Consider the following 27,296-nt stretch of genomic DNA (forward strand, 5'->3'; position numbering starts at 1 on the left):
AGGGCCTCTTTATTTAAGAAATAGCAGCTGCACAGAGAGTGAGATACAGAGAGAAAGACTTTTGAATGTTGCTCAGTAAGGGCACCCTCAGTACTTTCAGTCGCTTGTAGCTGTGCACATGCAGGTTAGGATGTGCATATGTTCTGTAGCACAGTATACACACACATGCATATGCATCCATTAGCAACATCTTAATCCATAAATGCCACACCTGCACACTAACATTAGCCAATATAATCACCTTTGAACTTATAAAATATATTTTGTTTTCGTTAATACTGCATACTGATAGCACAGACTGTATATAAAAGATGGAAATAACTGGCTCTGACTAAAAAAATGTTCATGGACTTGTTATTCACATGTTTGTCTCAATAAGCTCGCCCTGCTTGACTGTTTACTTACAATACAATACAATGTACAATGTACAGTAACTGGCTCGATGGAAGAAGACTACGGTGGTCCAGAGAGGTCAAATAGATTGCAACTTAAGTAGCAAATAGAAAAATGCTGCAAGAGCACACAAATAACAACAGAAAAAGAAAAAATAATGGCACAGACCAAGTGACAGAAACCAAAACGTTAAGGATTTCCCTCAGACACACTTAAAGTGGTCTTAGTGCTGTGTCAGGCCCATCCATCCATCCATTCACTTATCCTTTTCTTCAGGGTTTTGGGGGGGCGCTGGAGCCTATCCCAGCTCTCATAGGGCGAGAGGCAGGGTACGCCCTGGACAGGCTGACAGTCTGTCACTGGGCTCACACACAGAGACCGAAAACCATTCGCACCTATGGGCAATTTAGATTGATTGTTCATCTGAACAATAGACTGGACTGGACTCATAACTCAGACGCCCTCTACAGGAAAGGGCAGAGCAGGCTGTACCTGCTGCGGAGACTCAGGTCGTTTGGAGTGGAGGGCCCACTCCTGAAGACCTTCTATGACTCTGTTGTGGCTTCTGCTATCTTTTATGGTGTGGTCTGCTGGGGCGGCAGCATCTCTGCTGGGGACAGGAAGAGACTGAACAGGGTGATCCGAAGGGCCAGCTCTGTTCTAGGATGCCCTCTGGACCCAGTGGAGGTGGTGAGTGACAGGAGAACGGCGGCTAAGCTGTCATCCCTGATGGACAACATCTCCCACCCCATGCAGCAGACTGTGACAGCACTGAGCAGCTCCTTCAGTGGGAGACTGCGGCACCCACGGTGTGGGACGGAGAGATTTCGCAGGTCTTTCCTCCCCACTGCTGTCAGACTCCATAATAAAGACTTTAACTGATCAAGCACACACATCCATACATGTGCAATAATACTAAGTGCAATAATCCTTTCTGTCATCGTTGTATTTTTACTCAGTTGTATATAGTATTTGTATTTGTATTCTATTTTTATCTTATTGTATATTTATTTTATTTTATTCTACTGTATATAGTATTTTATTTTATTCTATTCTGTACAGTTGTGTACTGTATTTATTCTTATTGTATTCTAATTTTTGCCTCATAACTTTTGCACTGTCCACTCCTGCTGTGACAAAACAAATTTCCCACGTGTGGGACTAATAAAGGTTATCTTATCTTATCTTATCTTATCAATTAACCTATCCCCACTAATTGCATGTTTTCGGACTGTGGGAGGAAGCCAGAGTAGCCGGAGAGAACATGCAAACTCCACACAGAAAGACCCCGGCCTGATGCTGGAATTGAACTTTCTTTTCGTAAATGATGCTTCCTTTACTTCCCATCCCTTCGCTATTCTCCCTTAGTTTTTGTCAGTAATCAGCCTAAAAGTTGAGATAGTTGAGTATTCAGTGGAAAAAAACCCCCCACCAAATGCACACTGCCATGTCTACAGCTAAAAATACCAAACTTTCAGCTGAGAAACTGGAACCAGAAAGACGATCACTTCCAAGTAACTAACTGTGGCTGCCAGGATTGCTTGTCATTTAGTCTTACCAGTCAGCTAACTTGAATTGTGATTCTTTGCATTTGCTACCCACCAATCAGCCCATCTGTGGTATTCACATGTGTGATCCTCTTTGTTTCTCTTTCTCATATTCTAACATTCAGTTTCTCACTTTGCTCTGTCTTCCTCTTTCCGTTGCACATCACGCCTCTTGACTTTGAACACTTCATCAGCATGGGCAGACTCAGCCTGTGTGTGATACAGTGACTCACATGCACCCTGGCTGACCACCCACAGATGCTGCTGCTGCTGCTGCTGTTGTGCTGCGTTGCAGAGAGAGTGGTTTTTCTTCAGTTTTGCACATTCTCCCAGAGTCTTTATGTGTGTGCATTTGTGTGTCTGATGCAACTAGCTCGGTAACTAAGGTCTGATCAGATCTCAGGTGGTCTGCTTCCTGCCAGTAGGCTAAATAGGATTTCCCCAAAATCATATTTTGCAGCCCTGCTCTCCTTTATGAGCAGGAGCTCACTCAGCCACAGTCTGGTGTAATATTCGCTTCATTTACTTTGCCTCTGTAACCTCTTAACAGCGCTGGCATCAGCACCTTCAGTATTTATAGTCTGAACCTTGAGCTGCTGTTCTTTTTGTTAAAGCATCTTCATAACAAGACTTTTGCACCCCTCCTTTTTTGTTTGTCCTGTATCTTTCTCTCTGTATCGCGGTCTTGTCCTGCTTTCACAAATTTCATTTCCTCCTTTTCCCTCTCTCTCTTTTACCTTCATCATTTCTCTAATCCCCCCCCCCCCCCCCCCGGCTCTCCCTTCTTCCCTTTCTCTGTCTCTCCTGCAGAACCAGACTGGGCGTCGCTGACTTTGGGTGTGTTTGTTTGCCAGGCCTGCTCGCTCCTTCACCGGAGCATCCCACACATCAGCCGAGTCAAGTCTGTCCAGGACACATGGGATGCCAGCGAGGTGGAGGTAGGGTGGGAATGTCAAAAATCTCCACATACCTTTAACCTCAGTCCACTTGCTGACATTTGATGACATTTGACATTTGAACAATAAAATGAATGTGAGACAAGGCTTCCACAGCATTGAATTCCTACACTCCTACATTTTGTGTCGAGAGAAAGAGATGGAGGACTAACGCTGCTGTTTTGCTAGCATACTGCTCGCACTACGCCTCCACAGCGTCAGATGGTTTGGGGTCACAGGCAAGCGACAACTACGATTTTCTCAAGAGAATACAGGAGGAGGTGTAGTCTGATCAGGTGTAACACACGGTGTTTATCAGGACAGCATCAAATATATTTTTTTAAATATGGCAATAAAACCAACTTTGCGATGCTATTAAATTACTGTGATGATAATGTCGTGAACAGAGCTTTAATTTAACATCAAATACAATCCACCTCCTCTGTTGTGTGGAGTTCAATTCACTTTTATTTATATAGCACCAAATCACAACAACAGTTGCCACAAGGGGCTTTACACTGTAGGAGCCTCTAATAGTACAGAGAAAAAAGAAAAGAAAATCCCAACAATCAGACGACAACCTATGACGAAGCACTTGGCGAGAGTGAGAAGGAAAAACTCCCTTTTAACAGGAATAAACCAGGTTCAGGTAGCGGTGTAGAGCTAGAGATTAACAGTAACTATTGATTAATTGCAAAGTGGTGTATAAACACAGAGTGGAAAGAGGTGAGTGAAGAAGAAACACTCAGTGCATCCTGGGAAGCCCCTTAGCAGTATAGACCTATTGTAGTATAACTAAGGGACGGTCAGTGTCTCTAAAAGTAGAGAAGGTGTGTCTCCCAAATACAAACTGGGGGTTGGGGGGCATTTGAAAGCTGAAGGCTCTGCCTCCCATCCTGCTTTTAAATACCCGAGGAACCACAAGTAAACCCGCAGTCTGAGTCTGATTTGTCAGTTGGACATGGAGAAAGGTATCAGCTAAGCCATCAGCTGATGTGGGCAGACAGTGAGATCACCTGATATTCAGGGATTGCTAAACAACTAGCCTGTCCTCTGTCTGAAGGTAGCTAAATCTGCCAGCAACTTTGGAACTAGAGACCAGAGATTTAAACATTAATTGATTTTTATTTATTTTACAAACCTGGTGGAAAAAGCCATCCAGTGTCAATTCAAAAGGCAATGGAAAGGAAATGATTGTATTATTAATCATATAGTTTGTGAACTAATTATTTTAAAAATCCATTTTACAATCTCTTTGGTTAGACATAAATGGACAAACTTTTAGATGTGGATTGTTATGAAATTAGCTAAAGCTGATGTAAAATATTTTTGAGTCTTCTGCAACTGTAGAATAATATACACATGAAACACTATAATGTATCATACATACGAGTATTAGTTGTGAGAAAGTTGCTTTTAAAACCTATGAAAGCAACAACTGTAAACAATGGTCAAGTTGTAAAGTGAGCCACTCAGTTTAGTCGACTAGCTAACGAGGTAGCAGTATGTTTTTTTTCATCACCATTATTCATGGCAGCTACAGCTGAAATATTGCATAAACATAAGCTTTCATGCAATCTAAATGGATGCCTTATATTATTATTCATCTTTGTACAGTTGTCAAGAAAGTGGAAAATAGCCATAGAGACCAAAATTATTTTTGTAGCAGGCTGTGCTTTTAATATCTGTGGGGTCATTTTAGAACTAATGACCGTTTGGGGAACTTTAGACTTTCACACATGTGGCTTGGCTTCATGTTTTAGCACCGGAGATGGTTGTTTTTAGCAACTTGTAGCATCATAACTAAAGTGGTGGTGTTAACAGTTGTAGCAAACAGTCCCTTTTGTTAGGATTGTCTTTTGAGTCGCTCTTGCACTTGTTTTAGTAAAATGGCTCCTAGTTTTACATTTTGTGTGTTTTGAAATGTGTCATTCCTAAAATCGCACATACCTTTGAAGTCCACTAGTTAACACCATGACGATTGCAAAAGCAATGGAAACAAGACTATTTGCCAAATGATTGTGAGTGTTTGCTGGAGGCTAATGGCAGTTGCTGGGAGAATGATTGCTAAAGCCCCTGTCACGTGGCCTAGAGACCAATCAGTGACCCCCCAAGCCACATGTCACTTGGCAACAATGTGTACTCCTCAACCAGTAAGCAAAACCCCCTTGTGTTTGCTTTGGTTGCTAGCTTATTGCTAAATCGACCATTTGCTTTCAAAGTTGTGCCTTTTGAAACATATTGGCCACTGCTGAGGTACAACTTTTACTTTGACAACAAACTTTCATTTCCAGTTTTTATCACACTTTTTCAAGTCGTATTATTGCTCGGCTAATAGGAACTATTAGTGCTGGGATTCTGCTAGCAACCAAAGAATTCACTAGGATATTGCTGGCAACTGATTTCAGCTGGCAGGAGCCAGCAACCTCCAGAAACCACTGCCAACCAGTGGGGGAATACATGATGTATCACTGGAGGTGATACAACCAGTGACTGTGTCACTTCCGCATGACATCACATGAGGAACCTGAATAGAAATCTATGGGAAAGCAGCTTTCTGTCTCGACTTCTGTAAAAACTTTCTTTATGAATTTATGGGCTCAGTCACTTTTGGGTCATACTGTGTTCCAAAAAGGGATATTATCCATGGTATGTTAGTTAGCAACGTGGAAAGGCAAGTCATTACCCAGTGAGCAAGCAGTTTCACAATCAGAATTGCTCTTCTTTGTTACATCCAGTTTTTTAAAACCAAGATGGCGGCGGTGCAAACGTTAATCTTTGCTGCCTATGGGTAACTTCAAGCCAAACAGTTTATTAACTCAGAGAAGTGAATAAACTATCAATGTTTTATATCAGCTGAGTTTAAATGTTTATATTTTGTTATGAGTCGATTGAAATAACTGCTAGAATTCTTAATTCTTCACGAATATGTGCAAATCCCAATATAAGCGTGCATATTTGATATGTGACTGTACCAAATACATTCAGACAAAAACAAAAACCATGGTAACTGAAGCTTAAGCATCACTATTGTTTCTATGGAAACAACCCAGTCAATGGACATGTGATATGGACTATGGATAATGTGACAGAATTAAAAAAATGAGGAGGAGCGATGTCATTTAAAGGAAAAGTGGTGGATTTTTGAAACCCAGGGCATCTCTGTCTGTTGACACATTCATTATATTTCTAGATTAGCCATAGTGTTTTTCTTCAGCATAGAACAAAATGCTGCATGATAAGAGTCAGAGTCTCATGTGGCTTGATACAGCCAGTATTGATCTTCCAATAATACTTAGATTTGCTGTGATGCCTGTGCCCTGATATGTGAATTCTAACCAGCTCCATAATTCTGACCTTCAGCCTAACTCTGACTTCCCAGTGGAAGGAGAATATCTCACCATATGGATCAATAAGCATTATTAGTAAAATAATAGTTTACTCTTTTCCCTTGTGTGCCTTGCGATCATGTCCCGGTCAGAATACATCTTCAAGGCATCCTAGTACCGCCCCTGCAAATGTGTAAACACAGAATGCATATTTGGACTTCTGTACTCTGCTGGGGATAAATAAAGTTGTCCGTGAATGAAACAGTGTTGTCGCTCAAAGACTGTCAGTCTGTGACAAAAAGGGACTCAGGGGGCGGTGATGTGAGTCACCAGGAAGGTTGAAGATGTGGGAGGACAGTAATTGGGATGTTATGGGGATTTGACTTAAGGGGTGAGCAGTGAGGGTGTTAGCAAGGAAAATGGAAGAAGAATACACAGGAAGGACAGAGCATTTGGATAAAACCAGAACAAAAGCACATTTATTGGCGGATGGGGGATACATTTGATTGAGGTACGGGAATACACGAGGGCTTTGTGACGTGCGTTTGGGTTAATATAATTGGGAGTGTTTTAGGATGATTTTGAGATCACTGTTGAGACCTCTGGAGCTCTGTTTTGGTCCCATACCAATAAAATGTCAGTAATCGGAGGAACCACAGCAGTATTCACTTTATTAACTGAACATGGCTTCTATTGGGATCAGTGGAAATGTGTCTGTGGTTGTGTTCAGCTAGGTGCTACAAATCACAAGGATATTACTTCATTTTGTTTTGGAATTATAATACCACATTAGGCTTTATTTACACCATGTACTAATGTTTAATCTGTATCTGGACACATTATCTTACCCTTGCTTTTAATGGCGTAACGGAGCAGGCTCAAAAATATAACATAAGACACCACATAATACACCAGAATCTCATTTTTAATTAAAGGCTGGTCATACACCGACAGAGCTAGCAATCCAGGCGAAGACCAAGAAAAAGTGCAGAAAAAAGTCCCGAAGGGTAACAATGAGGATATGAACAAGAAGCACAAGGAATACAACTCCAGGAAGAGAATATGAGGAATATAACTAGGAAACTGTCTAGAAAGCTTAACTTCCAAGACAATCTGGCATGTTACAGAGAGACAAAGAAGTATATATAGTAAAAGAGTATGTAACTGGTGAAAACTGATGTGAAAAAAGAACAAAGTAACTAGATACATACATCACTAAAAATGAGAAAATAAAATGGGAAGTGGCACAACAGAAACCCAAAACCATGACTCAAATATTGCATCTAAATGCAAATAAGTGAGGGGGCAGGCAAGCAGGATCAAGGGAAGCAGTCCTCCTTTGTGGGCTTTTGTCATTACTTGTACTAACTGGGGTCTCATAAGTTACCAGGATGAAGTCGAGCTGGAGCTTTCACCTTGCTTTGTGTGGCTGATTCAATCTCAGTTACACTTTATGCATTATGCACGTTCTTTTTTTTTTATCCTTGCCCAGACTACACTGCACACTGCTGCATATTTATCAGTATATAAATTGAATCAGCTTTGCTATTTTTATGGATATGTATGTGCTTAAGCAGTTGGATCTATAATAAATTAGACTGTAGATAACGAGAAGTCATCCAGTCTCATGTGCTATTGCAGCGTTAACCATGTTATCATGAAGATTGGGTTTAGCCGTAACTGAAGGTCATGCTCCGCAGAAGCTTGAGACAGTTGCGAGTGTTTTTTTTTTCAGCCGTCTGGTGGAGTTAAAAATTCACATGAAGGAGAGGAATACAGTGAATGGATGTGGTACAGAGGTGATTATACCAAATGACAGGAACAGCTGATTCAACATTGATTGATTTCATGTTCATTCAAGGTGCCAAATTCATCATTCGTCACATGAGCTGAATTTCAGTGGCTTTCTTTAGAAATCTGCTTCTATTTGACGTTCACAATAAAATGCCACAGTGCTGCATCATTCCCCAAAGTCCCTTAAAGGATAAGAAGAAGCGTACTGAGGGATTGTGCCAGCTGGATTGAGCTAAGGGATTATCCTAGGATGAAATGTACGACGGAGGGAACAAGGGCAGGAGGAAAATGTGTCCCAATGCAGTGTGGCCATTTCCATCCTTAATCCCATAAGAAAGCCAGAGCCTTATTGTCAAGTGAACAAGTTCTAACATACTTAAGGTTTTCTGTGCTATAGCCCACTGTTTTTAATCTAATTTAAAGTTAAATGTGAATTTTTTCTTCCTGTTATTATTGTTAATGATAGTAATAGGATTAAAACCAATATTACTGGTGCTGCTATTACTATAAATATAATAAACTTAATGCAGTTATGTCCCCAAGTAAAGTATAGCAAAATTATGGTTCATTAAAAACTGGGTAGATAAAATGTATCTGGTTTTCCATTTAACCTTGATATCTGAAATGCAGTATTAAATATTGAGCTGCGGACAGTGTTTTGATGACTAGGTTTTTCTTTCTGTTTTCCTTTCAGTTAATGGCTGCAATGGGAAACAGTGCAGCCAAGGCCAAATATGAGCAGAAGGTTCCGGCTTTCTACTATAGACCAACACACACTGACTGCAAGTAAGTACACCTTTCAAATTAATCTCAAAACACGAACACTAGAAAACACAGCCTTGTGTGTATAAAGTTTTTATAGTTGCATAACCAGTTTATGTCTAATGTTAAATTAGCTTATTCTTTTTTGTTAGCTAGCGGGTGACTGTGTGCTAGGACTGAGTGAACTGATGTTAGGCCCTTTCCTGTCAAAGGAACTTGTTTTTTCTGTGTGTCAGGACAGCAGGAACCACTATTTAGGACATTTCTTAGGGCTGTTTTGGTTTGTAGAAAAAAGTATATGTTCTGGGCTAAGTGGAGGCACAGGACACAGCCCTAAAACTACTAGACAAGGATGATTAGCTAAACCCAGAGAAGACAACACAAACAACTGCCATTTCTGTCCTCTTGATAACTACCAGTCTTATCTCCGTTGTCATTTAGTTGCCTACGTGGCAAAACCAAACCCATCTTGTTTCCCTCTATGCTTCCTGTAGTGTAAAGTCCACTTTTGTACATTTTCAAAGTTGAATACAGAATAATGTGTAATGAAAAGGTTGGGAAATCTACTTAATTATTATATTAGCTTTGCAAGTATTACATTCTTTCTTAAAGGCCTAATGAAGGTAGAGTGAACTAGTGCTTTCTGTACTTAAAGAAATCACAATGGCTGCTCTGAAAAAAGCAGAAGCAACAGCAACAAGTTATAAGAACATTCATAACAGCGACTTGGGTTTAGGCCAATTAATTCATTATGACTATACTTATGTGATTGTGTTCATTTGTGGTGCAAAGTTTTCTGATAGTAGCTGGTATGTGCATGTAATACACACAGAGCTAAACGTGCTGCTATACCTATTAGCTAGGTGCTAACGTCGGCCACCGTTTGGTGCTGGACAGCTAATTGCAGTGTACTTTTATAGCATTTGAGCTAAAAAGAAGCTGCATGTTTGTTCAGGAAACAGCTGTAGATTGTGTATCATGTGTTATATCACGTGTTAATCACAGTGATCAGGAAGCATCACATTCTCTTATTTTTTGTGTGTATGAAAGGCCATGAAAAGCAGTGTGGTTTTGTTTGTGTTATTATTTTTACTGTAAATCTGCAGGGGTTTTATTCAGCATTTCTGAATATTCTGGAGGCTGTTATGTAGTACACATTGCACCAGCATGCGCTTTGAATCAGCCTCAAATAGTACTTGAGGTAGCAAGGCTTTCATTTCTTGGCATTTTAGGAGTGTTGTTCCATTTGTCTCCCTGTCTTCCAGTAAATTTAATGAAAAGAAACAACCAAGAGAATCCAAAAGACTGACAGAAAGCCTAGAACTAGAAGTGAGAGAAATACCCTTCTCAGTATCAGCTGTCTGTTTGTGCTCTCACCCAGTGTCATCATTGGGTGTCATTTGAAGAAAAATTTGCCAAGAATGTTTACCTCTAAATGTTGATAGAATAGTTAATGTATTTCCTCTGTGCAGAAAAAGAGATGGTGTGAGCCATTTAGAGCATGCTGGGGAGAGGCAGAGAAGGAAACGGGATGAGAGAGATTGTTGGCATGGCGATGAGCTGCCTTTTTGTTTGTTTTTTATCAGTGAGAAGGAAGAAGGTTTAAAAATGAGATTGCCACCTTTACATTAGGCTTTGGTATAAGGCTGTGATCAGGTTGCTTTGAGTTGCATTGCAATAGATATCTATGAGTGTTATATGAGTATAAGCTTAATGGATATTCCATTATTCTGTTTTATTGAGGATTAAGTAACAAATTTAAAGATGCAGCAGGGATGAATTAAGAAGTTTAAAAGTGCTGCCATGGCCATTGTAAAACTAAGGAAGAGGTTTATGAAAAAATAACATGTAAAGCACATTCTTGTAAAGGTACATGTCATACCCTCCTCCTATTCCGGGATATACTTCTATTGCTGTAAGCATTTTATTAATGATGATGATATTTGTGACATTTTTTTGATATGGCTTAGATTATTTAACAATTCAATTTTATTTTGACGGGAGACTGAAGCTGTCCGGAAGTTTCTTCTTCCTCCTTAGGCTGTCAGCAGAATTACAGTGACCATAAAAAGCCACTTAACTATATCTTATAATCAATTTGATGAGATATGATCAGTTTTTGTTTGGTCAGTAAAGCATAGAAACTGGTAAGCAACCATTTGTCAACCTCTGGTTAGTAGGGGAAAATGTGTATGCCCAATCTGGTTGGCAAGTGGTTTTGGGAAGTTGCTTGCTTTTGCTTGGGTGAATTAGGTCCCATAGAGGGTGCAGAGACAAAAACCTTTGTGTTGCTTTGGTTGTGCCCTACCACTAACATGCACACATTTCTAAAAGCTCAATTTTTGCTCTGAAGGCAAATGCTCTTATCGCTTGGTAGGCAATTTGCAAGTGGTTGCAGACCAGTCGTCATCATCTATTCAACTGTGGTCAGCTGTGGTAATCACTAATGACCAAAGAAGTGGCAAGAAGGTTTTTGGTGCTGCACATGGGTCTTACATATTTCATCACAGTATTCCACTATTTTAATCTCCTCTATGTGTTGGGAAAGCATACAGGTGACTGCATGGTTAAGTCAGAAAATTCAAGTTGGAAGCCAGGAGTTATGCATTTGGCATTTGTGAACTGCCAGGAGAACAAGTAAGAGAAGACCTTTGCCAGCTTGCTTGTTAGACAATAAGAAGATTCAAGTTTAAACACAAATGTCCTCAGAGTAGCAGTTTATCTTGGAGGTGAAAGCCAGTGACTGAAAAGTGAAGAATAAAACCATGTAGTGTGTCCAAGGTCTTTAGAACTGGGGACAATAGGGTGTTGCTGTTCCTTTGTAATTTCCCTCTATATATTCTGGCTTTGTCCTACAGACCGAAGACGTGTTGATTAGGTTAAGTAGTGATTCTAAATTGGCCATAGCTGTGAATGTGAGAGTGAGCCTGTATGCCTCTCTGTGTAAATTTGAGTCCACAATGAAAGCGATTCACAGTGACATGGTGATCAGAAATAGAAGAAAGTCAATCACATTCACTTCACATGACTATACAGGGAGTGCAGAATTATTAGGCAAGTTGTATTTTTGAGGAATAATTTTATTATTGAACAACAACCATGTTCTCAATGAACCCAAAAAACTCATTAATATCAAAGCTGAATGTTTTTGGAAGTAGTTTTTAGTTTGTTTTTAGTTTGAGCTATTTTAGGGGGATATCTGTGTGTGCAGGTGACTATTACTGTGCAGAATTATTAGGCAACTTAACAAAAAACAAATATATACCCATTTCAATTATTTATTTTCACCAGTGAAACCAATATAACATCTCCACATTCACAAATATACATTTCTGACATTCAAAAACAAAACAAAAACAAATCAGCGACCAATATAGCCACCTTTCTTTGCAAGGACACTCAAAAGCCTGCCATCCATGGATTCTGTCAGTGTTTTGATCTGTTCACTAGGGCTGCCACAAACGATTATTTTGATAGTCGACTAGTCACCGATTATTTTTGCGATTAGTCGACTAATCAGATCATCATCCATTAGACGTAAAACTACAGCTTATTGCACCAGCAGCATCTGCTCTTATATAACTATCATTAGCTTACAGCTTTAAGTGTTTAAGGTCTGTGCTAACTAAAAATAAAGACAAGATGATAGTTTATTAAATTTTAATGAAATTTGCAGATTGTTTCGGTGAAGTTTAATAAACTCCTTGCTATCTAAAATATAACAGGACACTGGAGTATATTCTGGAGCATCTCACACTTCTGATAATCAGCTGTCTGCTTGACGTTTATTCAGCTGTGTAAAAACTATAACTTTAATCTCAGACAAACTGATTTACTCAGGAACAAATAAAATACTAAAAAAAAAAAGCCAAACAATAAAATTTTAAGTTATCTAAGTGACTCATATATATTTAACCTGAGTAGCGAAAGACGGCGGTGGGTTTGAAAACGATTTGCGGGGAGTCCGGTGTTCTCACGGCACTAGTGAGCCTAGCCCCCGGCTCGCTAACGAGCTAGTGGGTAACAGACGTCTCCGAAAACGTCGGAGCGCTTTTGAAAATATGTGGTGTCCTGATAAACTGAGCCGATATTTGAGGTTTACACAGCTACATTCTCGCCTGAAAATATGTTAAACGTTTATTTTGTGACCCAGAAAGAATAATAAGAGTAACATTAAAACTAACTAGCTGCCGCCATTGTTGGAAACTGCGCTGGGCCGCGCTATGAATTCTGGGACACAGCTGCTTCTTCTTCTTCTTCTTCGGGGTTTAACGGTAGCTGACATCCTTGTACATGCAATGCTGCCATCTTCTGTTTCAGTCCATTATTACACTCTTAAATCCTGCCACTTATTCCTGCGTCTTTTGTGATCGTACAAAGTTTCAAACGACGCGTCGACTATTAAATCAGTCGTCGACGATTTTGATAGTCGACGTAATCGTGACTAGTCGACAAATCGTGGCAGCCCTAGTGTGAAATAATTTGATTTTGGCAGTCAAGGGTCAAGGTCACTGTGTTTAAATATGTCTGTCTTCATTTCTATGAGGTCATGCTGTAAGCAAAGTAAGACTCCTGAGCAGTAAAAAGTAACAGTGTGTACGTCTAACTGACAAAGAAAGAAATCATTTTAAGTTTGTGTACATCAGAGCAATTGATGATGAGTGTGCAATTCACATAAAAGCTAACTGTGTGTTTTCATCGTGTCTCCAGACTGCTGAGAGAGCAGTGGATCAGAGCCAAGTACGAAAGGAACGAGTTTGAATTTATCGAGAAGCAAGAGCCATACTCTGCAGGTACGTGCATACTGATAAGGAAGGCTTTGTATAAAAGTCCTCATCAATCTATATGTTCCTACACATCACTGTAACTGCTGGCTTTTTTCCTTTTTTTTGCCTGTAAAAGATGAAAACACTTGCAGTATTCCAAAGTCAGAAACAGAAACTGAGGAATTGGTTTCGGTTCAGATCTTTTGACCCGGTGATGACCGAAAACAAGAGCAAAATAAGACAGCATCAGGCAGGACTGAATAATTAATAATCGCCTACGCACTGCAATGGCTTTATCCCAGCAATGTACGAAACAGTGTTAGAGGAGCAGTTTGACATTTTAGGAAATTGCACACTTGCTTAGAGTTAGATAAAAGGATTGACGCGGCTCATGTGTTTACGGTAAATATGAAGCCACTGCTGAGAGACCCCTAAAGCCCACTAATCAGCACATCCTGTTTGTTTAATCTGCATGTCCACTGGTTGCCTGGAAACCTCACGGAGATGGCGAGACTCAAAAATGAAAAAGCCTATTTCCAAAATCAAAATATTCCTTCAACGCGTCTTTCAAAAAAATATTAAAATGTCACGTCATGTTTATGAGTTGAAAACAGCTCATCCCTGTTGGGGAGGAGGTCTTCAGATAACGTCCGACTGCTCAACTGTCTCTTCATATCCATCCACCACAACAGTAGAAGCACTGGGCAATAGTACTCAAGAACAGACAAAGACTGTATGTAAAAGATGCATGTACTATAATCATTATGATACTGCTTGTGGTTTCTGGAGCTAAAGCGGCATTCATAAACTGGATGGCTTCAATTCACAGGCATTCAACTCATTTCAATTAAATTTTATTTATACAGCACCAAATCAGAACAACAGTCACATCAAGGCGCTTTATATTGTAATGTAGGCCCTATAAGAATTGCATGCCTGATAATTAGTGCTTAGTATCAGACCAATAAAATTCCAGCTTTACTCACCAAAGCTGTAACACAAACTCCTCGGACAGCCTGGCACTCACAGTAAGCCATATTATTTATCAGTTCATCCATCCAAAGAAACTGGGGATGATAGCTATAAAGCTAGACTTACTGGCAGGCTGATATTATTTGCTAATATCGATCAGCAATAATTTGCTGATATAGCTACATTTATAAAAGTCGGTAAGTGAACATTTAAATGTAAAGAGGAGAGAGAGAAACACCCTTCAGCCATGTTATGACGGATGACGTTGCATAGTTTGTCCATTAGAGGGCGCAACGTAACTTTCCTGCTGGTGAACATGTGTTTGAAACAACACAAACACAACAATCAGCTGATCCAAGCAGAGTCAGGCAGAGCGTAAAGGATAAAATAAATAGCTACACATAAAAAATGTTAAGAAAATATGTTTATATTTCATTTGTCTAAAAGAAAAAAAATATCAGCTGACATGTTGGAATGTCAGATGGTTAAATCATCAAATATCAGTATTTATCTTAAAAGTCGTATATTATCCTATATATTATGCATCATCTTTTATTGCTTTTATTATACTTTAACTATAGAGAAAAAAACCTTTTTGTAAGAGGCTGTAAATATTTGAATTTTATTATTTCGTAATCAGCCTCAAGTGGCCATTTAGAGGAACTGCAGTTTTTGGTAATTCTGTACAAGAAGCATTTTGGCGCATGGATACAAAACACATGAACTCTGACTTGGTTGGGGACGTGGGTTAAAGTACTTTGTGTGTTACCTCTAATGTCTTCACATTTAAATGTATATAGCCACTTTTAGGCTTTTTGTAGCAGTAAATGTGCTCGCTCAAGCTAGAACTACATAAGATGAACACATCTATGCTCAAGCAAGCATACCTCAAAAAGAGACTGCAAAGTGGCCGGTCTGCTGTGGTGCCAGGCTTGCACTGTTTACTCTTCGATAAGCAAAACCTTGAAAAACTCTTTGGGTAAACATTTCCCCGTGGATGCCAGTAGCACAAATTCAATTACCCTGAAACATCCATTGACGACTCTCAGACAATTATTTTCATCCTTCTCCTCCTAAATGGTTGTGGTATATGTTTGCGGTTAAAAGCATATTCGTGCAATGACATTGTAATTGTCACTGCTGGTGAATGGAACTGCCATTAAAAGGAGTATGCTTGCTTGTGTGTGTGTGTGTGTGTGTGTGTGTGTGTGTGTGTGTGTGTGTGTGTGTGGAGGCTGAGGGTAGAGTACTAGTATACATTTCACATCTTGATGAAGATGGTGCTTTCTGATTGGCTTGCAGTGACCTCACCCTCACACACTCAAACGCAAATACACACACACACACACAACAGAGTGTAATGATATGAGTCATTCTGTCATCTCTATTTGTGCCTTTGTGGTAACGTCATCACTCATTTTGAGGTGCATGTACATAAATATATGTGTGTGTCTGTGTGTTTGTGTGTGTTTGAGATTGACTTTATGCAGTAACCTGGAATGCACAGTGACCAACATTGATCTAATATGCAAAGAAGAGGAGGAGAAAAAAAAGGTCAGAGAAGGAGGCGAGGGTGGGGACAAGGAGGGCTATTGATTGGTGAGGTAACGCCAGTGTAGGTGGATGTTTCATGCCGGAAAGTCACAGACGGAAAGACATACACACACACACACACACACAGACACACACACACACACGCATATATGGAGCAGAATGAGTGCAGAAGATGAATAGATAGAAGACAGGTAATCAATGGCTGCTAATAAAAAGAATAGAAAAGACAGCAGTAAAGTAAAGAAATGTGAGTGAATATGAAAATGACTCCTCAAGCTTTTTAACTGTAAAGCTGCAGTTCATAATTTTATGTAAGCTTATTTTTTTATATTAGCAGTGGTATTTGCCTTTTGTTTATGTCATAAAACTATGTTGTAATAGTTATCGCTGACCTCTGCTTTTCAGTTTATTTTACCAGCAGCCGTCATCTTTTTGTTTATTTTTTTTCGGTTGTGACGGACCATGTTTGGTTTTATTTATAGGTGGCATTTATGCTTCCACCCAAAAAAATGCTGGCGAATAAAATCAACCGCTAAAACTAAACTGTGTATGTGAAAATTGTTTCATTTTAAAAAACATTGATTTATCCAGAAACGCTACCACTGCGGCGATATTGAGGTTTTTCAGTTACCCACTGAAACCTTTCCTGGAAATGGAGAAGCTTTTGACACACTGCGGTGTTTTCATTGGCCTCTTCATAGCTTAACAAATGAAACTACCTGTGTGATTAAATAGTCGTGTAAGTGCAGGTGAAACAATCCTCATACAGATGAGGACAGAATTCGACTGCAGTTGTTACTTGTAGTTCTCAACGAGCCCATTTCTCTTTGGTGAATCTCTCGACTTCCTCCAAATTTGGTGGTGTTCCAAGATGGACCTTGGTCTTTAGTTCATCCCACAGATTTTCAATAGCATTCAAGTCCGGCCTTTGTGCAGACCAGTCAGTAACGCTTACTTTGGTTCTTCACCAGGAGTGTTTGTTCACGTATATTTTGGGTCATTGCCATGTTGGAAGATCCAGACCCAGTTTTTCTGCTTACTGCTTTAGGTTGTACACCTCTTCCTTTTTCTCTCCAAACATAAGCAGCATCTTTGTGGCCAGAGAGTTTCAGTTTAGTTTCATCCGATCAGACGAACTTGCAGTATGCATCCAGGTTGTGGAATGAAGTTCTTGGTTCAGCCTCTGAGTCTATACAGGTTCTGTACAGGGTTGTGGTGATTGTCCTGTCCTCTACAATTCCTATTTGGCTGAGTCCTTCACTCGTGTCCTGGCAGTTGCTCTGGGGTCTTTAGTCACATCTCTCGCTACTTTTCTTTCTAGTCTTTGAAGTCTTGTTTCCTACCTCTGCGAGGGTTGTTCTGTACTCTGTGACTGTCTTTGAATTTCTTGATATTACTTCTCTTTCCAGTTCTTGACACTTTGAAACACTTTGAAACACTCTAATCATTTTGTATGTTCATCTTCTGCTTTGTGACCATCAACAAAGTCTAAACTGATTGCTTTTGTTTTCGGCATGATGCTGTCTCAGCTTTAAAGAAAATGCTATGCTGAAAATCCCTTGCTCTTTTATAAAAGCACTTGGGAAATTTTTGACAAATTCGAATTTCATTGAAATTTCTAAACTTTATTTAGCGTAACCCCCTCTCTTTATTTGTCCTCCCCAGTGTAGGGATTTCAGTTTCATCTTGAATGTAAATTAGTCGCTTCTTTGGAGGACTACCCGGTTATGCTTCCTATAATTTTAACTCGCAAAAATAGATCCAGACAAAAAAACACATCAGAGCTCGACAGAAATAGAAGATAAAAGCAAGAAGAAGAGGCAGTGTGAGTCAGAGGGGTTTACTGAAATAGACCAAAGGAGAAGAAGAAAACATAACAGGGCTACAAATAGTGCGGCATGTCATTAACATGGGAAAGCATGTTCTATGTACAGAAACAATAAAAACCGTCTGCGCTGACTCACGCTGTTTTTTTACCCCCTCCCCTGTTTGTTTCTTCCCGCTCTGCTGTGTTTTCTCGCTCTTGCACGCCGTCTCCTTTTCCTCGCTGTCTGCATAAATTAGATTTCAAACGATCTTTGATTTCAGCTTAACTGAAGTATCATCTGACACCTACCAGTTACAATATCTCCCCATCACTGTTGTAAACATCTCCTCTGTTTGATCTCCTGTCTCCTATAAAGGCTTTATGGTACCAGCTCCTCTACCACACACACACATTTATTTCTTTTTTTCTTTCTACCCAGGGTACCGAGAGGGGTTTCTATGGAAACGAGGAAGAGACAACGGTCAGTTTCTCAGCAGAAAGTTTGTCCTGTCAGAGAGGGAGGGAGCGCTGAAATACTTCAACAAGCAGGATGTAAGAAACACGATACAGCCAATAGCAGAATTTCTCTTTGGTGCACAGCAGCCATACTGAGGAATGTGAGACTTTTACAATTCATTGTTTACCCCTGCTCCTGTCAAGGCCAGAGATCCCAAGGCAATAATGAAAATAGAAACCCTCAATGCCACCTTCCAGCCTGCCAAGATTGGCAACCCCTGCGGACTGCAGATCACCTACCTGAAAGACAACAGCACAAGGAACATCTTTGTTTACCACAGCGACGCCAAGGTACGCACGTGCATGTATTACACACATTTCTGCACAAGTAACTCCAAATTACTATGTACACTAAAATGACGGGCTTCTGCTTCTCACGCGCAGAGCTTTAAAAATAGCACAGAGGAGATCTGTGGCCTCAAAAGATGACTCTGATGGCAGAGTGCAGACTTTAATTTGAGGACACTATGCCTTAGATTATGAACAAAGCACAATACTGTGCAAAAGTCTTTGCCCTCCATCATTTCTTTATATTTTGCTAAGAATCTGGAAAATAGGGAGTTTGTACAATTCTAACAAGCTTGAAAGTCTCCAGCACAGCCTGGAGTGTCTTAGGCAGCTTTCTTTCAGTCTTCAGGAACAGTTCTCCACGCTTCTCCAAGGACATTTAAAGCTTCTTTGTTTTTTAGCTTTTATTGGAGAGAAGACAGAAAACCTGGGAGAAAGACCAGAAGGAGAAGGCCTTGGGGCAAATTTAAACCAGGCTTCTGCATCAACATTAATTCAGTTTAAATAAAGTGAATTGTACAACATGTTCTCATCCAAATCGTTGGTGTGGTTCGCGTTTGGAGGCATGACAGCCTTTGAAATAATAATAATAATAATAATTAATAAATAAATAAATAAATAAATAAATAATAATAATACATTTTATTTGAAAGTGCCAAGACATCCAAGGACACTTAACAATAGAATAAAACACATAATAGAACAATGACAGAAGAAAAATAAGAAAACAAGAGCACAAGATAACGTACACAAACAACAGGTTCACAGTGAATATGCAGAGTTGAAAAGATGGGTTTTGAGTAGGGATTTAAAATGGAGGAGAGAATCAAGGTTTCTTATACAGTGGAACCCCAACTTACCAAATTAATTCGTTCCCGAGGGTCTTTCATAAGTCGAAGCACCCATCGCGCCTTTTGAGTGAACGATTGCTAACGGCAACAACAATACGTCGTTTAAGTGGAACAGCGAAGCGCAAGTACAAAAGCCACGGGGTTGTCACATGATTCGGACGGCATTGTAGGCATTCTAGGCTCAGCCAATCAGAGCCAGCAGATTTCATAACACGGGCATTTTGCCGTAACACGGGCAGAAATATTGCCGTTCAGTGCCTTCGTAACTTGAATTTTTCGGGGGTATTCGTAAGTCGGCGTTCCACTGTACCTGGGGTAGAGAGTTCCACAGCCTGGGAGCAGAGCAGCTGAAGGCCCTGCTTACCATGACGGTGAGGCGGAAAGAAGGCACAGCAAGCTGAACAGAAGACGAGGGTCGAAGTGAGCGGGCAGAAGAGAGGTAGGGAGGAGCGAGGTTATGAAGGACCTTGAAGGTGACCAGAAGAAGTTTGTACACTATCTGGAATTTCACACGGAGGCAGTGAAGTTCCTGGAGAACAGGGGTGATGAATGAATTTGTACATGTACCTTTGTTTTGCGTTCTGATCATGAATCACTTTGGAAAACACTATCTGATAGGGTTAAGGTTAGGGTTAGGGCTCGGACTGGAATGGACGGCTGGAGCCTCTGCTCCAAGCATGTGTTACCGCCTCAAACGCCATTCTATTGGATTCAATTGACAATCCGGAGCGTCTCATAGTAACGCGAAATGTACCCTTCCGCGTCCTTATGAGACGCCTCGGGCTGTGATAAATCGTCAGTATGTTACGCGTTGGGAATGAGAATTCTCTGGACCTTTATTTATATAGCTCCAAATCACAACAGCAGGCACCTTAAGGTGTTTTATATGGTAAGGTAAAGGCAGTATGTGGGTCACCTGCACAGCCCAATGAGCAAAACCAGGACACAACGTTCATAGACTGGTCATCTTCTGAACATAGTGTTTTAGGTTTGCCACTTCTTCTTTTGTCCATTTTTCTTAAAGCCACACCATGATGAGATATTCCAAGTTTTCAGCGAATTGCTTTTTGAGAATCATCATCTTGGTTTAATTATACTATTTTATATTTGTCCCATTGTGTTATCTTTGCCATTTTTCAGATTTTTTAACAAATTCTGCACTTTAGTGACGGGCTGCTGGAAACAAAGTGTCTAAAAATACAATTAGTTCTTTGCTAAGCTGTCTGTTCTGTGTCGAAAGAACACTCGTGCGTTTCCTTGAGCTTTGCTTTTTATGCTTGCATGATTCATAAGTCAGTGTTAAGTGGCTTAACAACAACAACAACAAAATATTGCGCTGAAAACATTCACACCACTTTTTTAAAAATTGCAATAATGTTTACCTCCTTGGAAGCAAAATGTAAAGAAATTAGGGGCAAATCTAGACTTGTGCACAGTCCTGGAAGCAGCCAGTTGTTCAAAAACCAGGATGCTATATTAAGATGAAAATAGCTGTGATCGCTACAGTTTTGCCTGTTATCACGAAATGAATTAAATCAGTCAGAATGCACTGAGTGCGCTCCACCTGCTAGGCTTATTAACCTTAATTAAAACACAAGCATTTACATCAAATTAAATCTTTACTTTTAACTGTTATTTTAATATGATTTGATACTGAAATGATGACAACAGTAAGCTCCTGCACATATTTATGGGATTTCAGACCTAGTGAGAGAAAAACGTGAAGAGGCCTCAAGTCCTGGGGAGTAATGAATCATTCTAGTTGTGAAATCATGTTTTGTCTGGTTGGTCTGGCTATAGCTGCTTACAGACACCAGCGCTGAAGCTAGTGCTGGATTAGCCAGTTGTTATACCAAAGGTGATGAAATATGCCAGTTGTAATACAAAATCAAAGCCATGTTCTTAGACAAAAGCGTCGAGTGTCAACTTCCTAAAATGCAGCCACACCTGTTGCTTGATTGAGGGTCAGAACATTTGAATCTGACTCTGAGTAAATGTTAAGGACATGCAAATAGTGAGTAATGTTTGCAGGCTCTCTTAGGTTAGGCCAGTTCATTGTTATTAAGGTGCAGGGTGTGTTCACAGGTGTTGTAGCCCTTCCGCTCCCAGAGGTAACGGATCAGTCCAATAAAGCTCCTGACAGGCATTTTTCTTCTCATAAAAGTAAATGGATGGATGAGAATTCTCTGGACCTTTATTTATATAGCTCCAAATCACAACAGCAGGCACCTTAAGGTGTTTTATATGGTAAGGTAGCCAGCAGAATCACCAGATTGGCAGAAGTATAGGAAGACAGATTGGACTCTACTCCCCCTCACCCACGCACACTCTCCAACAAAGAAACACTCTCTGAACCAAGAACTGAAAACATTCCTGACTTGCATTGCAATTGCACACACCTGCAACTATATATATATTTTTAGTATTTCTTTTAGCACTATTTATATTATTATATTACTATTTATTACCTTATTGTTAGGGCTGTTTTTGTTGTGCATCTGCACCTTATTGTTGTCAATGTCTACGCATGGGACAGTGTGAAACGTAATTTCAATTCCTTTGTATGGCAAGTACATTTGAAGAAATTGACAAATAAAAGTATTCTATTCTTTCTATTCTATTCTATAATGTCTGCACACACTAACCCGCCCCTCCGCCCAACACCCACACCCTGATCTGCCACTGCTGCTGGTCATATAGATATCATTTGGAAAAACTGTAAAATATCGGCACTGAGCATATTCTGTGACTCCTTCTTCCTCTATATACAGTTATCCAGTGGTTAGAGCATTTTAAATGTTTTTGTTTGTATGACCAACAGTAGGCCTTCACCGGCCACTTTATTAGGCACACATTAGAAGGACTTTTGCCTTAATTCCTAATGGGGTAGATTCATCTAGTCCTGCAAACATTCCTCAGTGATTTTGTTTCATGCTAACATGACAGCATCACACAGCGTTTGCACGCAGTGATGTAACATCCCAAAGGTGCTGGCTTGAGATCTGGTGACTGTTGAGACCATTAGAGTCCAGTGAACTCAGTGTCACGTTCAAAGAACCAGTTTGAGATGATTTGAGCTTTTTAACATGAAAGCAGCCATCAGAAGATGGCAACACTGAGGTCAAGGGATGGACGTGGTTAGCAGAAATTCTCAAATGGACTGTGGCATTTAAATGATGCTCAGCTGGTACTAAAGGGCCTAAAGTGTGCTATTACAGGACCATCACCAGCCTGAACCGTTGATACAATAATGAGCAGCTGAACAAGTATACCTAATAAAGTGGCTGTGAATGTGTAAGATAGTGATAGAGCTCTTAGACACTGCAGTAAATATGGTATCGTAAGCTATGGTTGCCCAGTGATCAAGCTACACGCTGAAAGATACAAACAAACACCGTTAGCTTACTGAACAACACAAACAACCATATCTGACATCTTATAGCCCTGCTATGTGTAAGATAAGCTGTCCATCATTACACTTCCTCCCTGAATACAATTCTGCACTTCAACCTTTAAACTGACGGTGTGTGTTCCTGAGAGTTTTACACTGCTGAGCCTCACGTTGCTGCTACGTTACTGGGATTTGGGGCTGAAGCAGAATTAGAGGGAGACATAATCAAAGCTGAACAGATGAAAGAGAAGAAACGGAGAGGTTTTAAAGCCATTTGGTGGAGTAAGAATGACAAAGGGTGCACTGCTCCCTCTGCTGGTGCATTAGAGTTCCTGCCTGCTGTCACAGGAAGGGTTCACTGGGTTCATTCAGCATCCCTGTCACTCTCACGTTTTGTAGCGGATTTATCGACAGCGCTGCAGCTTCCACGCAGCAACGCACGCCTTGGAATTCATTCTGCTGTGTGTGACAGATACCTTCATCCAAAATCTGTTTTATTTACTCAGAACAGAAATGACGGATTAGAATGAATAAGATATGAAGTGTGGCAGGGCATGGTTCCACTGAGAGAGCTTTTTGTCCTTTGCAGGAGATGGTCGACTGGTTCAATGCTATCAGAGCTGCCAGGTTCCACTACCTGCAGGTTGCCTTCCCGGGAGCGAGTGACGAAGAGGTGAGGATGGTGTGATTTAAGCATGCGCATCACTGTTACTGAGCTTATAGTTTCAAAAAATAAACAGCATTCTCAGAGGTGTCTGTTCATGATGCTTTTCTACTGCATGGCAGTCTTGACGCCTCTGATCCCACTGCACATGTCCATGCTGAAATAAGGGCAGTTTTTAATATTTCATGCATGCTTTTTCTTTTGTCTTTACATGATTCTCTTTTGTCTATTTGCTGCTCCAGCTGGTGCCCAAACTGACCCGAAGCTTTATGAAGGAAGGCTTTATGGAGAAAACGGGTCCGAAGGTTGGTGCTGTAGTCATCCCTCTATAGTGAACTAAGGATGATAGTATCAGTTACACCTGAGTTTCAGTGTTCAGGTGACCTAAATATGGCCAAAGTGTCTCCAGGTTCAGAGTAGTGCATTGGTTCCTAATCCTTTAGCCTCCTGGTTTCTTCTGCTGGAATTATTTTTAAGGTTATGGAGGCTCAAGGGAGTAAATCTGTTCAGAATTCTGCAATAAAAAAAGTAAACATTAGCGATTACAATTATTGTTCTTCTTTCTCATTCTGTGAACCATTACAACCATAAACCAGACTGACCTAATTAAGTCTGAGTAATGCCTAAAGCTAAGGCTAGCTGTGTTGTAAATTGTAATTAATTATTTAAGAAAATATGTAAGTTTGAAAATGCAGTAGTGAAAGTGATGGAACAAATGCAGATTTCATTAACTGTATATAAAAGATGGGCGTAATTTGTCAGTCTGAAAATGAAAGGGTGTTAAAATGCATTCTTTCTAATGACCAGCAGGGGGCGACTCCTCTGATCATAGCATATATTATAAATATTAAAAAAATACTTATTAATGTTGTCAGGTGAAGCTGGAATTTTGACTTTCATTAAAACCTGACCCGATAAGTGAAGGGTGCTTGAGGCTAAGAAACTTAGGGACAGTGTACACTCATAGGCTAGCTACTTGTCAATTATAAAATCGAGTCACCCAAAAATCAAACCGGGAACATTGTTTACAAAATAAGCTTCATGTTGTATCCAAAAAGATTTGGAGCTTTATTGCTTGGTTCTCCCATTTGGATTTAGGTTGCTCCAAAAACACGCTAGTGCACTCTCTCATGCCACTCACCCTACTGACTACACCTGCTATTGTTGGATTAAGTTTCTCTCCAGTATTTCTTTTATTGAAACAAACACGGTATTAATTGCCTTTGGTGTTCTTATCCCTTGTTGCCAAAGCTGTGTAGACCCAGTTTTTTGTAGTCACTTCCTGTTGACCATTAGAAAGAATGGCTTTCACTTTTTCAGACCAGGAAGCTCCATCCATCCTTTGTATACAGTCTATAGGTTGCAAGAAGAAGTATGGCTGTGTAGGAGTCATCTGCTCGCTCAATTTATTTTCTCAAATAGTCTCAGATACTAGTTTGGTTTAATACAGCATGATGGTGACTTTGTTAAAGTGAAACAAACGACGAATCAGAATATGATTTAGGGCGTGGCTACTTTGTGATTGATGCTGCAGCATTTTTCAGTTTCTCAGTAAGACCCAACAATTGTTAATGACATCTTGACGTCTGATTCCACAAAACGGTACTTGACAGCCTAATAGTTCGAGTCACAGTGGCTATGTAATCTTTTATATACAGTATGTATTATAAAAGCTAAAAACGAAAGAAGAAATTCTGGAATTTTGGAGCTTTTTTCTCCCTAGTGGTAAAATTATGATTGTTTTTCTTTACCTGTATTGGAAGCAGTTTCTTTGAGCTTAGGGAGGAGTGAGTATTGCAAGTTACAACAAAACTTCATCTTATGATAAGTGACAAAAATGTGCATTTGTCTCCCTCCTTTCAACAAATGTACTGTCTGTCTTACTCTGCGTTAGCACACTGAGGGCTTCAAGAAGAGGTGGTTTACGATGGATGACAGGCGGCTCATGTATTTCAAAGACCCTCTGGTAAGAAGAGCCCTGCATCGACCCAACCTTTTGATTTGCTTCATTTGTGGCTTGCTTAGTTTGTCTTTCTGTCCCTCAGGATGCCTACGCCCGCGGGGAGGTGTTCATCGGCAGCAAGGAGAACAGCTACACTGTCCTGGCTGGCTTGCCTCCGTCCACACAGGGCTACCACTGGAACCACGGCATCACCATCGTCACGCCAGACAGGAAGTTCCTCTTTGCCTGTGAGACCGAGGCCGAGCAACAGGACTGGATAGCCGCTTTCCAGAGGGTCATAAATCGACCAATGAGGCCACAGGAGTATGCAGGTCATTAAGTAAAACATTAGAGTCCTAAAATGGTTTTTTTTTTTTTTTTTTGCATGTTTTGTTGTGGGGGAAAGGGAAGCTTTAAAATCCTACCATAATATACGGACTATAAGCGAAACACGAAAAAAAAATGAATTTCCTGTTACTGAAAGTCGTTTTCTCTGTGTCCCTGCAGTGGAGGCCCATTTCAAACACAAGCCTTGAAATCTGCTGGAAACCAAGCGCTCAACTGGACCAGCCCGGTCTCATTCAGATCAGAGACGGCCCCAGCGTGCGACCACTGACCATGGCTAGAAGAGGCGGGGTGGGTCTTATGGGTCACGAGGGGTTTTAGGGATGGGCCGAGATGGGAAAACACGAAGAAAGGAAAGGAAACACCGGCAGGACTCCAGTCTGTCTCGTGTAGGAAGCCTAAAACTCTAACGGGACTCGAGGCCCCTCATGGGGTGATCCAAGGCCAAAGGGTAGATGATGTCATCACTCTTGCGCTTACCAACCTTGTGTTGTACATTATCACATCAGAAACCCTTTCCTCTCCTCTCCTCAGCCATGTGGACCCTTCCCCTTGCAACAAGCTCCTCCTCCCCCTTCCCACCCAGAATTTTTTGTCTTGTGAATGGTTCATTCTGTCTGTAATCTAATGTAATTATGTAATCTAGAGTCATTTCACTGGTTGCTTAACAAAGACAATGCATTGTTAATTTATTGAATGTACAGTTTTGATGACAGTGGCTTATTCTGTGTGCGTGCGACGTTTTTCATTGAGGACACTGTGAGGTTGAACCTCCCGCACTAAAACCCTGGTAAACCTGAAATCTGCAAAGTGCTGTTAACAACAAATATGCATACGAAACACACAAACATACACACAACAATCTCTCAGTGAGCACCTCTGCTGTTTCGGCAGCACGAGGTGGCATATCTGCATCCAGGCAGGGTTACCTTTCAAACCTCAATCTGACAGATGTTCTCTTATTTATTTGTACTGTTGAACATACTGAGTCATCGTAGACGGTTATCGCTGCTTTCCAGGATTGTAATGTGACAGGATTGTAATTTATATGACACTTCTACAGACGTTTCGTTTAATCTTTGCATCTTGTTTTAAAGACACATGGTTGTGTTGATCCTTAAATCACAGTGATAGTTTGTTTCATTATAAAATCAATACAAAGGATCCTGAAATGAGCTGCCGGTGTTTTGGATTGTCCTCCGTGTTCCCTCTTCTCTGTTGTCTTTCAACAGTTTTCCACACACTGATCCATCTGCTGTTGCTTTCAAGTAACCTTGAATCCTGATTGGTGCACAAAAGTCTAAACTAAACCATGACTGACAGCAATACACAAATACACCTGTTGAAAGTACTGTCTTTTTGAGCATGGCTGCCAGTGCTCCCCAATTCTTCCACTAGGTGGAGCTCTTTTATCACCCCGCCACTGCTCACAGGGCGATG

At 40.4% G+C, this 27,296-nt stretch overlaps 1 protein-coding gene across 2 annotated transcripts in view; it reads left to right on the forward strand.

Moving 5' to 3' along the window:
• The window catches only part of LOC146568030 (arf-GAP with dual PH domain-containing protein 1-like), a 41,100-nt gene extending 14,069 nt beyond the window's left edge, over positions 1-27,031 (forward strand). For both annotated transcript variants that reach the window (XM_085283784.1, XM_085283785.1), the window contains exons 3-12: positions 2,751-2,878; positions 8,693-8,784; positions 13,471-13,553; positions 18,299-18,411; positions 18,520-18,666; positions 23,495-23,578; positions 23,812-23,874; positions 25,464-25,535; positions 25,615-25,843; positions 26,019-27,031. In XM_085283784.1, the coding sequence (XP_085139910.1) occupies positions 2,751-2,878; positions 8,693-8,784; positions 13,471-13,553; positions 18,299-18,411; positions 18,520-18,666; positions 23,495-23,578; positions 23,812-23,874; positions 25,464-25,535; positions 25,615-25,843; positions 26,019-26,047 (1,040 nt within the window). In that variant the 3' untranslated portion in view covers positions 26,048-27,031. The remainder of the gene's footprint in view (positions 1-2,750; positions 2,879-8,692; positions 8,785-13,470; positions 13,554-18,298; positions 18,412-18,519; positions 18,667-23,494; positions 23,579-23,811; positions 23,875-25,463; positions 25,536-25,614; positions 25,844-26,018) is intronic.
• Positions 27,032-27,296: the final 265 nt, after the last annotated feature.

Source organism: Mchenga conophoros, linkage group LG8, assembly GCF_057382185.1.
Source record: "Mchenga conophoros isolate Kocher_MC1m ecotype Shallow Benthic linkage group LG8, M_conophoros_male_GT1.1, whole genome shotgun sequence".
Taxonomy (NCBI): Eukaryota; Metazoa; Chordata; class Actinopteri; order Cichliformes; family Cichlidae; genus Mchenga; species Mchenga conophoros.